General features: G+C 32.0%; 2 protein-coding genes across 2 annotated transcripts; one reads left to right on the forward strand and one right to left on the reverse strand.

Annotated features, from left to right (window-relative positions):
- The first annotated feature begins 1,450 nt into the window (after nt 1–1,450).
- Nucleotides 1,451–11,223, forward strand: LOC120075796 (ATP-citrate synthase beta chain protein 2-like). The gene is made up of 17 exons (XM_039029471.1): nt 1,451–1,601; nt 2,702–2,865; nt 2,963–3,065; nt 3,475–3,540; nt 3,622–3,745; nt 3,994–4,128; nt 4,407–4,467; nt 4,545–4,621; nt 4,780–4,935; nt 5,028–5,156; nt 5,309–5,441; nt 5,560–5,687; nt 6,200–6,305; nt 6,419–6,495; nt 6,586–6,656; nt 7,559–7,843; nt 10,902–11,223. The coding sequence occupies exons 2-17, from the start codon at nt 2,766–2,768 to the stop codon at nt 10,975–10,977; spliced, it is 1,827 nt and encodes a 608-aa protein (XP_038885399.1). The 5' UTR covers nt 1,451–1,601; nt 2,702–2,765; the 3' UTR covers nt 10,978–11,223.
- Nucleotides 11,224–11,889: 666 nt separating this feature from the next.
- Nucleotides 11,890–15,084, reverse strand: LOC120075797. The gene is made up of 7 exons (XM_039029472.1): nt 14,808–15,084; nt 14,651–14,690; nt 14,494–14,564; nt 14,209–14,303; nt 13,587–13,654; nt 13,153–13,263; nt 11,890–12,195 (listed from the first exon to the last, which is right to left on the reverse strand). Exons 1-7 carry the CDS (start codon nt 15,016–15,018, stop codon nt 12,066–12,068), a joined length of 726 nt encoding a protein of 241 aa, XP_038885400.1. The 5' UTR covers nt 15,019–15,084; the 3' UTR covers nt 11,890–12,065.

Raw genomic sequence — 15,084 nt, forward strand, 5'->3', positions numbered from 1 at the left:
GGAAAACATTTTAAACGGTAAAATTGTTGAAAATATTTTTAAATATAATAAAATGTCATTATCTATTAATGATTGACCGCGAAGTGATAGATATCTATCACGGTCTATCACAATTTATAATAAAATTTTACTATATTTGTAAATAAGTTGATTTTTTTTTTTTTAAAAACAACCTTATATATATTTTTTTGTTAAAAGAAATAACTTTAAAAGTAGTAAATTGATGAAGGACAAGGAATTTCAAAAGAAAAAAAAGTTTAAAAACACTTTTATCTCCAAACTTTTGTAGAAGTAACAAGTTAGTAATTGAACTTTAGCTAATTATTGTTATTTCAAATTGTAACAATTAATCACTATATTTCTATACTTTGAAATTTGTAACGATTTAGGATTCATTTGGGTTAACTTGAGAAAAAAGTGTTTTTTTTTTAAAAAATCATTTTTATTTAAGCACTTTTGATAAAAACGGATTACATTTAAAAAAAACTATTTTGAGTGGTTGTCAAACGCTCAAATTTTTTCCAAAATGATATATTTTTTAAACTAAATACTTTAAAATGTATCCCAAACACTCCATTAATTCTTATAAAAAAATATATTCAAAATTAAATGTCAATTTTTATAATGTAGCAACTAAGTTTTATAAATTATAAAAAGTTGATTCAGGATCAATTTATCAATCGATAGAGTTAAGAAATTTCATTAAATCTTAATAGCATTTTTTTACAATAAAGACTAAATCGTTATAAATGGTAAATTATAAAGATTAAATGGTTACTTTGTAAAGTTTAAAGAATTAAGGGCCCATTTGGTAATCATTTTGTTTTTTTTTTTTTATTTTTTTAAAATTAAGCTTATAGACACCACTTCCACCTCTAAATTTATCTTTTTGTTATCCACTTTTCATAAATGATTTAAAAACCAAGCCAAATTTTGAGAACAAAAGAAAGTAGTTTTCAAAAAGTAGTTTTTGTTTTTAAAATTTAGCTAAGAATTCAACCATTGTACTTAAAAAAATGCAAATCATAGTAAAAAATATGAATAAAATAGACTTAATTTTTAAAAACTAAAATAAAAAATGAAATGGTTACTAAATGCAACCTAGATTATCACAAATTTAATAGCACAACCACTAAATTGTCACCATCTACATTTAGGGAATGGTTACTTTCATACAAGTTTGGGAAGAGTTATACTTTTTCACTGTTTTTCTTATTTTCAATTTGAGAGATTAGAGAATAAGATATTCTTTTAGTCGATAAATATAAAAAGTATATTAATGTGAATTATTGTTCAACCATATTCTCGTTAAATAATTTGTTGAAATTAAATTAGAGGTCGAAAAAATGAATGTTGAAAAGGAAAATTAAATATAATCATGATTGTGAGCCAACTAACAAGGGGCACGTGGCACGATGCTGGATCATCCTCTTCTTTCTTGTGGGGTAGCTCTCCGGTCCTCTCAACTGACGACGCTCACCTTCCATATTTAAATCCCAATTCAATCTCATCCAACTTCCTGCATTCAATTTCCTCTTCCGTCGCATTTCTCCGCCGGATCACCGCCGGATTCCACTCGCCGACTCTCAGTGAGCTTTCAGGTAGGTTTTCAAGTTGCATTCCTGTCTCCGATATTGATTCCCGCCTTTGTTCTTCCGCTTATTTTGTTGTTTATTTACTTTGAAATTGATTCTGGCGAGTTTCTAGATCTGGATTCAAATTTCTGTTTGGCTGTTAAACATCGTGCTTTCTCGATTTCTTTACTCAGTCGTTTCAAGTTCCTGCTGATCATTGACATATCGTGTTTGTCGATCTTTTGGAAGCCAATTGTTACGTGCTTATTGAAATTGATTGAACTTTTATTGTTTTGGAATAAATCTTTTTGTATATGAGCGTCTGATCTGCTATAAATTGGCCTTCCGTGTTATTTTTTTGTTCGGCATTGATCTTAGACGGAGTTTTGAAATTCCAGGGATAAGAGTTCAGTAAGCGTGTGTTTGAACATTTCAACTGATGTTGTCGATTCGAATTTTCTAATCTAGAGATTGAGTGTGCGTATGAGCTTTAATCAATCTACTGAGAGAGCAGGTAGAAAAGACACTATGTCAGAACCTATTTAGGTATTTACTTAAGAGTGCTGTACAGAAGAGAGAAAATCAATGAGGCTAATTAGGCAACTTATGGATAGACTGTGTGGGAAGAACAAGTAATTAAGCTAACCAACCATAATACTTTAAGTTACGTGACCATCTTTGCTAGCTTTCTTGGTGATGATTCAAAGTTGTTCGTTTTTCTTTTTGAGTTTCAGCAGTGATCTGGTTGGCTGTTGTTGGATTAATACGTTTCCTTTCTCCCTCCAATCAGTTCAATGTTGCAGTTTGTTGGATTCAGTTTTCGGAGATTGATTTATTGATTGATATATCAAGATCGCCTTGGTTTACCTTTAATGTGCATAGTGTTTCTGTTAAACTTAGTAATCAAAGCGATGAATCATTTAATTAACAAGTTAGGTTATTGGTTTACTATTCTTGACTAGATAATCAACTTTTGTGGTTACGGGGAACATGTTAGGGAAAGTGCATTCATGGCCACCTGATCACATTAATAGCTTGCGTTGAATCTGTGTATAAACCCAACAACCTTACACTATTTAATTTTGTGTTGTGCTTTTATTTAAACCTTTGCTGGGCTGTTTTCTCAGAAAAAAAAAATCGTTAGTAGTGAAAAGATACGAAGAATCACACTGCTTCCCTTTGACGCTCACCATGGCTACTGGACAAATATTCTCTCGCACGACACAAGCATTATTCTATAACTACAAGCAACTTCCCATCCAACGGATGCTTGATTTTGACTTCCTCTGCGGTGTGTATTAATTCTTGTAACTTTTCTTTTTGTTAGACTGGTATTAGGTGGCTATGGTTTATGTAATCTGAATTTACCTGCCTGACTCACTCTATAGGGAGGGAAACACCATCAGTTGCTGGAATCATCAATCCTGGTTCTGAGGGATTTCAGAAACTCTTTTTTGGTCAAGAGGAAATTGCCATTCCGGTGCATTCTACGTGCGTAATATGTTTCTCATTCTTTTAACTATTTGTAACCTCTCTTCTTCATTAATACCTAATTCTAGTTATCATTATCAAAGTATTGCTCACTATGTTTCAATGGCTTCTAGTACGGGGAAACCGCTTATAATTTAATTGGGACTATAACACATTCCTTTGCAGCTATAGCATTACCAATAACAAATAATAAGTTCTAAGTTGTAGATTTAAATGATCATATGTTGAAGATCCATTAATAAGTGCTAGTTCTCCATACAATATGTATGTTCTTTTATGTCGTTTATAGTTGTTGTTAAGGTTATTTTTACATTCTTTTATCTTATCTGTAGAAGTGGTTTAAGTTATATTGGTTTAAAAATCAGAATAAATTAATTAGCATCTCAATTTCTTTTTCATTCTTTCTCAGGATTGAAGCAGCTTGTGCAGCACACCCCACTGCTGATGTTTTCATCAACTTTGCATCCTTTAGAAGGTTAGTAATTGTTGTTTAATGATACTGTGATGTAGAGGAATGTTTAGTTCCCACTAATAATCAGTTCGTACTTCCGTGTAGTGCTGCTGCATCGTCAATGGCTGCTTTGAAACAGCCTACCATCCGAGTTATAGCTGTCATAGCTGAGGGTGTTCCGGAGTCGGACACCAAACAATTGATTGCATATGCACGGGCAAACAATAAGGTAAGAATGTTTGATGCTTCAAGTGGTATTGATCTCTCCTTACTTTGGTGTTTGATGCTTCAAGTGGTATTGATCTCTCCTTACTTTGGTAATACAAAAATAAATACTATTGATCTTATGTTCATCGTACAAAATGCCACATTTATAAACCAAATGATGAATGGCGCAAGGAAAACAAGAAAAACAGGGTCAAATAAGTCGTGTAATCTTCATTGAAATTGAATGATTCATTTTTGCTTAATCTGCAGGTTGTTATTGGTCCAGCCACTGTTGGTGGCATACAAGCTGGAGCATTTAAAATTGGTGACACTGCTGGAACGATTGACAATATTATACAATGCAAGCTATACAGACCAGGATCTGTTGGTTTTGTCTCTAAATCAGTAAGCAGCCTCTTATTCTTTTCCTTATTTCTTGTTAACTTACTTCTTTCAACCAATATAGATTGATAATGCATCAATAAATTGTTATGGCCATTGTAGATCTTATTTCAATGTAGTTTAAGTGTGTTCGTCACTGTTCACTATCCAGTCAATATTTTCTCCCCATTGACCTACTTTCTCAAGATTACATTGCGTTTCTCTTTTGAATTGTTAAACCTCATTGCCTTCTACTTAACCTTCACATTAATGATACGAGATATTTTGTTATAATGCTGCAGGGTGGAATGTCTAATGAGATGTACAATACTATTGCCCGTGTTACTGACGGAATTTATGAAGGTAAAGTCTACGACACCTCACTTGTCTTATTTTAGGGCTGTTTGAAATAATATTTGATCAATTCTTGTACTGCACAGGTATTGCAATCGGAGGGGATGTGTTTCCAGGTTCAACTCTTTCTGATCACATTTTGCGGTTTAACAACATTCCACAGGTATTCTTATTGACACCTTCTCATGTCAACATGCCATTCAGTTTATCTAGTCATCTCCGTTTGGCTGCTCAAGTCTTCAGTTGTAGAGACTCGTTGGCTGCTTCTGCAGTTTTTCATTTGCATTCAATGTGTTTTTTTTCCTTTTTGGCCTATTTTAGGTTAAAATGATGGTTGTGCTTGGAGAACTTGGTGGCCGAGATGAGTATTCTTTAGTTGAAGCTTTGAAACAAGGAAAAGTTAACAAACCAGTGGTTGCCTGGGTTAGTGGCACTTGTGCCACATTGTTTAAATCTGAAGTTCAATTTGGTCATGCTGTAAGTTGATTTCAGAGGTACTCCGCTTACAGTATTGTTACTGTTTGATATGGTTGGCTGACGTATTATTTGCTCCCTTACCTTCCTTATAGGGAGCAAAAAGTGGTGGTGAGTTGGAGTCTGCACAAGCAAAAAATCAAGCTTTAAAGGAAGCTGGAGCTATTGTTCCCACATCATATGAGGCCCTTGAAGCTGCAATTAAGGAAACATTTGAAAAATTGGTAAAGTTGCATTGTATGACTTTCTTATATGATATTAAGAAGAGCTATTTTCGACCACTCTTGTCCTTATATTTGCATGGGAGGGATAAGGTTCTTCGATTTTACTAGTTGCATTATCAGATAATTTATTTGGCCATCTGATCTACTTCTAGGTTGGAGACGGGAAAATTACTCCAGTGAAGGAAGTGAAACCTCCTCAAATTCCTGAGGATCTTAGCTCAGCAATTAAGAGTGGGAAAGTTCGGGCACCAACCCACATTATTTCCACCATTTCTGATGACAGAGGTATGCTTTCAGTTTCAACCTGATCCCTATATTCTCTTAAAATTGTTTTAGGGTTTAATTTGGTATTCTAAAGATAATTATTAATTCAACCCCTCCCCCCCCCCCCCAAAAAAAAAAGGTGAGGAGCCAAGCTACGCTGGAATACCAATGTCTTCAATTGTTGAGCAAGGCTATGGCGTCGGGGATGTAATTTCACTCTTGTGGTTCAAACGCAGCCTTCCTCGTTATTGTACACATTTCATTGAGGTTTGTAGCTCATTTGATGAAATTAATCATCCCTTTCTATTCGTTGCCTAGTTCCTAGCTAATTTTATGATACTTTAGTTCTAGTAGGATTTTTCTCAACTAGAGACGTGTTTGAGAGTAGCGATTTTAAAATAGTAAAATTACTTTTATTGTCATATCCAAAATTACTCCTAAATACGCTTTAATCATCCAAATCAACTTACTATTTGATTGTATACTTTTAAACATAAGTTCGATTCCATTAAAATTGACTTTCAATGAGATAAACTTGTTTCATTGTGTTTTTATCAATAGTACTTTTTATCATTTCAAAATCACTCAGAAACATGTCTCTCCTTTAAGTATTTAAGGAGTGTTTTTGAACATAATGATAGTAGCTTTAACTATTTCAAAATCACTCACAAATACGTCCTTAAGTATTTAAGGAGGATATACGAGGCCAGTTAATTCAGTACACTTTTGACTTTTGGTATTCCACTATGAACACTCTTGTGAAAAATTGTCCTCAACAGATATGTATCATGCTCTGTGCTGACCACGGTCCTTGTGTATCTGGAGCGCACAACACCATAGTAACTGCAAGGGCTGGAAAAGACCTTGTGTCCAGCCTTGTCTCAGGTATGTGGTAGCTGTCATTTCATTTCTTTTCTACCGTAATTCCTCTTTTCTTCACATGCCATGGCTTTTAACTCCTTAAGTATTTTTACCTGATGAGTAACTTTCTGAAATAGGTTTGCTTACTATCGGCCCTCGATTCGGTGGTGCCATTGATGACGCTGCTCGGTACTTTAAGGATGCTTATGACAGAGTGAGAATTTAGATATTTTGAATTAACATGGTGTCTGCGAGTTTGTACTTTCTGTATGATTCTATAATTTTTTTTCCTGCCTTCTTGTAGGGTCTTACGCCTTATGAGTTTGTTGAAAGCATGAAAAAGAAAGGAATTCGCGTGCCTGGAATTGGTCACAGGTACACTCCCAATGGTTTATTTATTCAAATGAATGACATTTCTAATCCGTGGCAAAATTGGTTGTCGTGTTTGCAAATATGTCACACTAATAAATAATTTGTAAATATGACCATTTTTTCAAAATTTCAATTTTTTATCACTGATATATCCTTTAATAGTATAACGGTGATAGAGTGATAGACTATTTTAACAGTCCATCATTAACAAACCAGTTTATTTTGTCTATTACCGGCAGACCATTTCTACCTTCTATCACAAATACATGTCTATTTTTCTTGTGATTTTTTTGATAGATCATTAATATATCCATTTGTGATAACTTTTTTTTTTGTTCCTAATAGACCATTTTATATCTGTCAACAACAGATTCTGCATGTTTGATAGGCCATTCTTATGTCTATAACGGGTAGAATTTGTATGCTTATGACCGATAAACTTTAGTCATAAATAAGTCTATCAATAATAGACAATAGTTAATGATAGGTATTAATAGAAGTTAATATTTAGCTTCACTCAAAGTTAATAGACTAAAGTGAATTTAGCTCAGTGGTATTGATATACACTCTGATCCAAGAGGTCGGAGGTTCAATAGAAGTTAATATTTAGTCATATTTGTAAGTGTTATTAGATTGAGCTATATTTGCTATTATTTTGTGTTAGATAAACATATACGCAATTGTCCCTTATTTAAAATATTATTTTAGTTCTGTTATAAAAAAAAGTTATGTTTGCTTATTTATAAATTTCTTTGCTATGTTTTCATCTTTCGAAATAGTGTTTATAAGCAGAGTAATTTTAAAAATTAGAACATTGAAAATAAAAGGGTAGGTTAGTTATTAAAAGAGGGTTTAGTTTGTAATGTTGATATTGGAATTGTGGTTTGATTATTTACGTGTAAAAGGATAAAGAGAGGCGACAACAGAGACAAGAGAGTGGAGCTGCTGCAGCGGTTTGCAAGAACACATTTCCCCACAGTGAAGTACATGGAATATGCTGTGGAAGTTGAAACTTACACACTCTCAAAGGCAAACAACTTGGTTCTTAACGTAGATGGTGCAATTGGATCTCTTTTCTTGGATCTTCTTGCCGGCAGTGGTATGTTCAGCAAACAAGAGATTGATGAGATCGTCCAGATTGGCTATTTGAACGGCCTCTTTGTCCTCGCTCGCTCCATTGGTCTCATCGGGTTAGTAAATACCAACTCTTCTAATTCCTTTTGTTTTATTTATTTTATTCTTGGTTTGATTTGTTTGTTTTAAACTCTTTCAACAAACACACGTCAAACCAAACCACATTAACTACTTCCCCAACAAACGTCGATTTTAAAATCGTGATAGTAAGTCGCTTACCCTCCCTAATCCAAAATCAAAATAATAAGCTCAACTATGACTAATAGAAGCATTGCTTTTAGGTCAAACAAGTTTATTCCATACTATGTCTAATAGGTTATCAAATGCTAAAGGTGTCTAATGAACCCTTGAACATTCAATTTTATTTTCCTTACCTTTAAAAAGTGTTTTGATAGGTTTTTAAATTTTAAATTTTGTGTTTAACAGGTTTTTTTTTTTTTTTTTTTTTTTTTTTTTTTTTTAAAAAAAAAATAATTTTTTAGGTTTTAATAAATTTTAATCCATTCAACATTTCTTAAAATAAAGTAGAAGCTTATGATCATCAAATTGGACATAAAATTCAATTGTGACTTTTTAGCATTGTGATAATTAATCTCGAAACTTTAGAAAGTGCATTGAAACTCTAAGGTTCATTAATAGTCATTTTGTTTATTTTATTTTATTTTATTTCTATTTAGATTTTAGCTTATGAAGATCCTCTTTCCACCTATCTATTTCTTTACTTTGTTAGATACTATTTTTTTTTAAAAAAGAAAATTAAAATCTAAGCCAAATTTTAAAACCTTAAAAAAGTAGTTGCTTTGAAATTTGATTAGGACTTTGTATGTGCTTGCAAAAATTGTGAAAAATATACCACAGAAGTGGAAAAAAAGTAGACATAATTTTAAAGGATATTTGTAATAGATAGTAAAATAAGGGAAGAAATCTAAAAATATATCACCTTTTTTATTTTCTTTCATTTTTTCTTCTTTCTTTTTTATTTTTATTTTTATTTTTATTTTTTTTTCTTTCTTCAATTTTTGCTTCTTCATTTTTTCATTTTTTGCTTCTTTTTTTAATTTTCTTTCCCTTTTCCGGTTTCTTCTTTTCTTCTTTTCTTCTTTTCTTTTTTCTTTTTTCTAATTTTCTTTCTTTCATCCAATTTTTGCTTTTTTTTTTCCATAAGAATTATGAGACTAAGTTTTGTACACAAGCCTTTTGAAAGTACCAAATTCATAAGTGACTTAACACCAACAAGTCAATCATCAAGTTTGATTTATATAACGAAACATTAAATATAAATAGCAAATGAAAATGGATTTAAAAGAAACTATTTTTTTAGTCCACAAATTTGTACCATTTTTAGAAACATTTCTTAAAAGTTTGAAATAAGAAATGAGAATAGTTATTAAACAAGTTTATTCCTCAAAAAATGAGAAATGCGAATGTTATCAGACAGACCAATAGTTTTTTTCTTTTTATAGGACTTTAAGATTATGATGTCTATAAGAAATAAACTTGAAAAAAATGGTATAGATGACCCAAAATGGATACAAATTGAAATATTTGTGTATTTGTGTACTATAATATTTCTTTACAAAATCAAATGAAAAAGAACAGTTTGGTTTGGTTGTTCGCTGTTTTTACGGAAATATAATTGAGAGGTATCGAAAAGGAAAGGGACCAAAAGAATGTTTGGAAGGTACAAGGAAATGGACAATAAGGTGGTCAGTGGCTATCATTGATAAAAGCTACCACTGATAGTATGTTATCGGTGATAGAAGCTCACATTGATAACACGTTATTGATGATAAAAGCTACCACTCATAAAACATTATCGATGATAAAAGTTACCACTGATATCATGTTATTGGTGATAGAGAACTACCACTGATACCATGATATCAATGAGATCATTGATAGCATCAGTGAGATCGTTTGATAGCATGATCTCACTTCAGTGAGATCGTTGATAGCATCTTATCAGTGAGATCATTGATAGCGTCTTATCAGTGAAAGAAGCTATCACTGATAACTACGACATGAGTGATATTAGTGATATCGATGATGGAATTTAGGTGAATTCTATATATCGAGTTTCTTTGAAAGTTCATAACTAGTTATAGAAGTCTATTATTGCTAGCCTTAAGTCTTCATATTTCAAGGTTGATTCTAATTGATGAAAGTCTATCAGTATAACGATTGATATCTGCTATTAGGGATAATCACGATAAAAGATTATTAGTGATAGCTACTATGTTAAACTTTCAAAGTTGATAGTCATTTATGAAGGTCTATCACTGATAGTCACTAATAATTTTCCATTATTGGTATAACTCATTTTTTCAAAGTTGACTTTTTTTCAATGTTGATATCTACTTATAAAAGTCTATCATTCATAGCTAATGATAGCCTTCACTGTATTAATATTTCTTAAATTGAAGCTACCATTAATAGCAGTTATTAGTGATAGCAATTGATAGTAGCTATTAGTGATAGCAACAATCAGTGATTATAGTTTTCAATTTGAGAAAGTAGGGAAGAAGTGAGCAAAATGGTGGCTAGGCATAGACTTTTTAGTCTTTTACTGTTTTTGTTCTATTTATACAATTATTTTCTTTTTGTACTACATATTCTATGTTTTATAAATCATTTTCTTATTTGATATTTCTTAAAATTTATTTCTTAAAATTCATGGATCAATTAGACACAAAATAATTTATGATTTAATTGGATATAAACTTTAATCTTTTGTCTAATTGATCTTTTGTTAAGTTCGAGAATTTATCTAGCACAAACAAACATTTAAGTTCATGGATCAACATTATAATTTAAACTTGTTTTTCTCTACCTCAAAGAATTCCTTTTTAAATGATAATTATAGTTAAAACTTAAATTTGATTTTTCTAGAAGCATTTAATTTAACTTTTTTTTAAAAAAAAAAAAATTATTTTCCTGAAAATATGAAATAAAAAGTACTTCGTTGAAAACAAGTGAGTTTCAAACTCACTTTAAAATGATCTGTTTCTGAACTTTACTGTTTAAACTATAGTTCTACCTTTTTGTTTTGTTGAATTTACCTGTTGTTAAGTTAGCCTCTTCTGATTGCATTCTTCTTGGAATTGAAACTGGCAGACATACATTTGATCAGAAGAGATTGAAACAGCCTCTATACCGCCATCCTTGGGAAGATGTCCTCTACACCAAATGATAAGCTTACACATAGCCCCACCAACCGAAGGTCATTTTTAACATGAATGAATTTTTGTAAAATTATTACTACGGATACTGTATGGTGTTATTTTATTTTCTTTTTCCTCTCCCTCATTCCCCTCTTTACCTTATTTAGATCAACGTGTGTAATGTCTTGCTCTAAAATTTTCAAATTGTAGCTCATAAAGAAGAAGGATTGTAGTGTTCATTTCTAAAATAAATCGTCTCCATGCATTTATTCTAATGTATTTTCTAGCTCTTAAGGTGACACTACTGGAAGTAATTGAATATTAAGCTCAAATCATAACACAATATCTTATATAATTTAATGTGTAGACATTTTTTTTCATTAGAGTTAAAATATTATATAATTTAAGCTGAAATCGTTAGTTTGACAAAACCGAGGTTGGATCAACCGTTGGTCTGAATGATTTTATTAAAAAACTTCCTTTTATTCTCGAGTTATTTGTTCTTTTAGCATATTTGTATAAATATTTTAAAATTGTAGCTGAACTGTAAAAACGGAAACAATAAAAAGATGAAACAAAACGGGAAAATAGTGAGTAAGTATGCCTTTTTTTTTTTTCCCTTTTCAAAACTAAACTACGTAAATGTTCAATGGAATACATGATCATATTTAATCAAATTAAAAACATCCAAATCCAACTATCATCACTTTCTAATTCCTCTTCATTCCATATCCTAAAAATAACTTCTGAATCAATTTAATCTTTTCTACCGTTTTCAAAAAGAAAAATCAGCTCAAAGTTGTAATTTTGATTGAAAAATGGAAAAAAAAAGTGAGAAATTTATTTCGAGTCTTACTTCAAATCTTTGAAATCAGTTTCATTTATTAAAAAGAAATGAAGAAAATCATCACCAATTACGAAAGTTTTCAAAGCCAAAAAAGTAAGAGGAGAAATACCTCATCAAATTGGTGACCTATATAAATAAAATAATATGTTATAACGGTGTCAAATATACGTAAATATATTCCTGTTATAATTATAAACACATTTCATTTCAATAAGGCATACTCACATAAAAGAAGATTGGTCGCGGTGAGTTGAGGATATGGAGTATATGTTATAAAATCGATTCCAACTGCTTCAGTTGTGGGTCTACAATTTCGGTTTCCTCCTCTTCTGGAGTGCTATAAGCATCAGCAATGGCCTTACCTTTAGCCAACACATCAGGAGGAACAGTTTGAAGGAGCCTGTAATAAAGGAAAGACGTTTAGAAACTGCAACTTTGTTCAGTGGGACTAGATTATGCTATCGATTTGTGTGTGGGAGTCATTTTAAAATTGTTAAAATTATTTTCTAAAATATGTCTTCAATCACTTAATATTAATTTAATATTTAATTACACTTTTAAATGCAATTTTTACAATTTGCATACCATCAAAATTGATTTTGAATAATTAAAAGCATGTTTCAGAGTGGTTTTCAAAATGACAAAAGTGACTTTAACAATCATTCTCAAACATGCTCTAAAAACTAATGCATTTAATTCCTAAATGGCCATTTTAAACACGAATCTCAATTTAACAACCTAAGGATATGTTTGCAACTAACCGATTAAGTCTATATAGCTTTGGGTTTTTTAGTTAAATCTACTTTTGTATGTATTTATGTCTAGTCATTGGTTTACTAACTTCTTGGATTAAATACACTTTAAGTCTTGTTCGATAATTATTTGGTTTTTTATTTTTGGTCTTTGAAATTTACATTTGCTTTCTTACGACTTTTATACCACGAGTTTAAGCTTTTCTAACTAAACAACTTTGAAAGAACCATTTTTTTAGTTAAAATATGACATGGGCTCTTACAACAATCCCAAAAAGTAGGTGAAAGTAGTGTTGATAAACTTAATTTTCAAGAACTATATATAAGCTTAGTTTTTAAACTTACCCTCTTACACCAGCATTTACTTTTGTAAATCAGCAAACCAATAAACTAGACACAAACTATGTTAAGTTTACGTTTTTTTTTTTTAATTCATCTCTGCAAATCTCTATATAGACTACATAAATTCAGGCTTCTAGGACACAAATCCAAACTTATGGAAGTCTTGAATGAAACATGAGATGCCAGATCATATACTCCCATTTTTTATTCTATGTTTGGTAAGAAATCATACATTTCTTGTTTATGAATCAAAAGAAGGTTACCTGTCCAGAGCAAGGACGGCAGTGTCAATATTGGTCTTCATCGATTCAATCGAGGTTCCTTGATCATTTCTTGTTGCACGCAAAAGTGAAGAATCAAGTTCTTCCAGGGCTCTTCACAAGTTCAAAATGTTTACAAAAGTTAGAAATAGATCATTTAATAGACGCAAAAAAGTAAGAGATTAAGATGGGCTTTCTGTCCATATCATTCAACATAAAGTAATAGCAAGTCCCTCACATCACTTCATCAACTACCACAAACAACAGAAAAAATGAGCATGTTCCATGCTCGGTGTTTCCTGCTTTTTTAGAAGTTGAGATCCTCAGTATGTTATCACACTGTCAATGATAGGCTCTAAGAATATCCATTTTGAATTTGAATTTGACATTATCCTCAAAATCACATTCTCTTAACTCAAAAAGATATTAAGAAGAACCTGAGACATTGATCAACGTTGTCGAACGCAATATTTCCATTTCCATCCTCCGACGCATACTGTGCAACCTATTGTTGAAAAAAAAAAATCCACAATTCTTTATAAATTCATGAACAGAAAGAACTCAAGAAAAGTAAATGCGATTGAGAATAAACAGTAGTGCTGTAAATAACCTCCAATATGGAAATATCAGAATAGCAATGAGAATTTCAGTGGAATCAAACTGTCAAAGTCGCAATGAGGTATGCATATGCATATACAAACTTGCCTAAACGAGCATATGCATTCTATTACCACTAAATCCAAACATTTAATGGATAGATTAGATTAAATTCGAACTTATCGATATATTTTCTAACACTTTTCTCCTATGCGAGAAACACAATGACTAATAGAGAGAGCAAAATATTGCAGGAGTCTGATCTTAGTAACAATTGTTCTGATATCAAGCTTCATTTCAAAATATTCTTGAACTAACAGAATTCAATACTAAATTTGAAAATAGTGTACGGAAAGGAAAAACGGGTATATATACATTTGAGGTCAAACGGAGTAGAGAAATTTGAAAGAGCAGGTAAAGGATCGAGGAATGTTCAACAATTCCAGAAGGCTTTCAACTTACTGCTCGAATATTTACGCGAAGGGATGATGCAAGTCCAGAACGCAAGAGAGATCGGCATGTAGCGTATTCTGGTTTACTACTTTCCAAAATTTTCCCTGCGATCAAAAAGAAAAAACAGTTAACATTACATAAAATTGCGTAGACATCAGCAAACATGTATGCTTTTACATGTGAAATTTTGAACCGCTGATCAAGTTTCACACACGAACGATGCAAAATTTTGATTACAAACTGGAAACAAAATCCAAGAACTACAGAAACGGAGAATATATCTTGCTTAATTACCGACGTCTTTGATTTGTAACTTCGTCAATATGACGGCTGGAACATAAACTTCAAGCGGATCCAGCTTTTTCCTGAATAGAATGCATCAGAATCAGTTTGATGAACTGAACCTCAGCAGATAGGGAAAGGCTCAAACTAATATCACACGATCGTTTACTTCTTCACGTATTTGTCCAGAAAGCTTCCAGCAGAGGCATCTTCAGAGAAAACATTAAAAAACACAATTCAGAACGTTTTTATTCATCGAATTTGTCCGTCCAGTCCAGTAGGACTAACATAAACGACTATAATTCGATGAACTGAAGGAAGCATACGGTCTGGAATCAGGAAGAAATTTGAGAGGACAAGAGAAATGGAAAACAGTCGCCTACTCTCCCGCCAATTGTTCGAGGACAATGCGCACCTCACTCGCCAGTGATTCTTAGTATTGGCGGCGGTGAATCTCACCGGCAGAGGCGGAAGAATGGAGGCAGAGGATTTGAACTGCTCCGAGCTAATTAGCGCAGGAGTGGTTGATGTCGCCATTGACGATAGAACATTCGGACGATCTTTCTTCCTCTCTCAACCAGGGAGGTACGGTGTTGCGGAGAA

The sequence above is a fragment of the Benincasa hispida genome, chromosome 4 (genome assembly GCF_009727055.1).
Source record: "Benincasa hispida cultivar B227 chromosome 4, ASM972705v1, whole genome shotgun sequence".
NCBI classification, from domain to species: Eukaryota; Viridiplantae; Streptophyta; class Magnoliopsida; order Cucurbitales; family Cucurbitaceae; genus Benincasa; species Benincasa hispida.

What these genes read in the sequence shown, in the direction of transcription:
- LOC120075796 (XM_039029471.1), top strand. Translation starts at nt 2,766, where the DNA reads ATGGCTACTGGACAAATATTCTCTCGCACGACACAAGCATTATTCTAT. An exon ending in GCCATTCCGGTGCATTCTAC is followed by an intron (nt 3,066 to 3,474) that starts GTGCGTAATATG and finishes ATTCTTTCTCAG; the next exon opens with GATTGAAGCAGCTTGTGCAG. An exon ending in CGCTCCATTGGTCTCATCGG is followed by an intron (nt 7,844 to 10,901) that starts GTTAGTAAATAC and finishes TGAAACTGGCAG; the next exon opens with ACATACATTTGATCAGAAGA.
- LOC120075797 (XM_039029472.1), bottom strand. Translation starts at nt 15,018, where the DNA reads ATGGCGACATCAACCACTCCTGCGCTAATTAGCTCGGAGCAGTTCAAA. An exon ending in GTTACAAATCAAAGACGTCG is followed by an intron (nt 14,304 to 14,493) that starts GTAATTAAGCAA and finishes TTTTGATCGCAG; the next exon opens with GGAAAATTTTGGAAAGTAGT. An exon ending in GCCGTCCTTGCTCTGGACAG is followed by an intron (nt 12,196 to 13,152) that starts GTAACCTTCTTT and finishes CCTTTATTACAG; the next exon opens with GCTCCTTCAAACTGTTCCTC.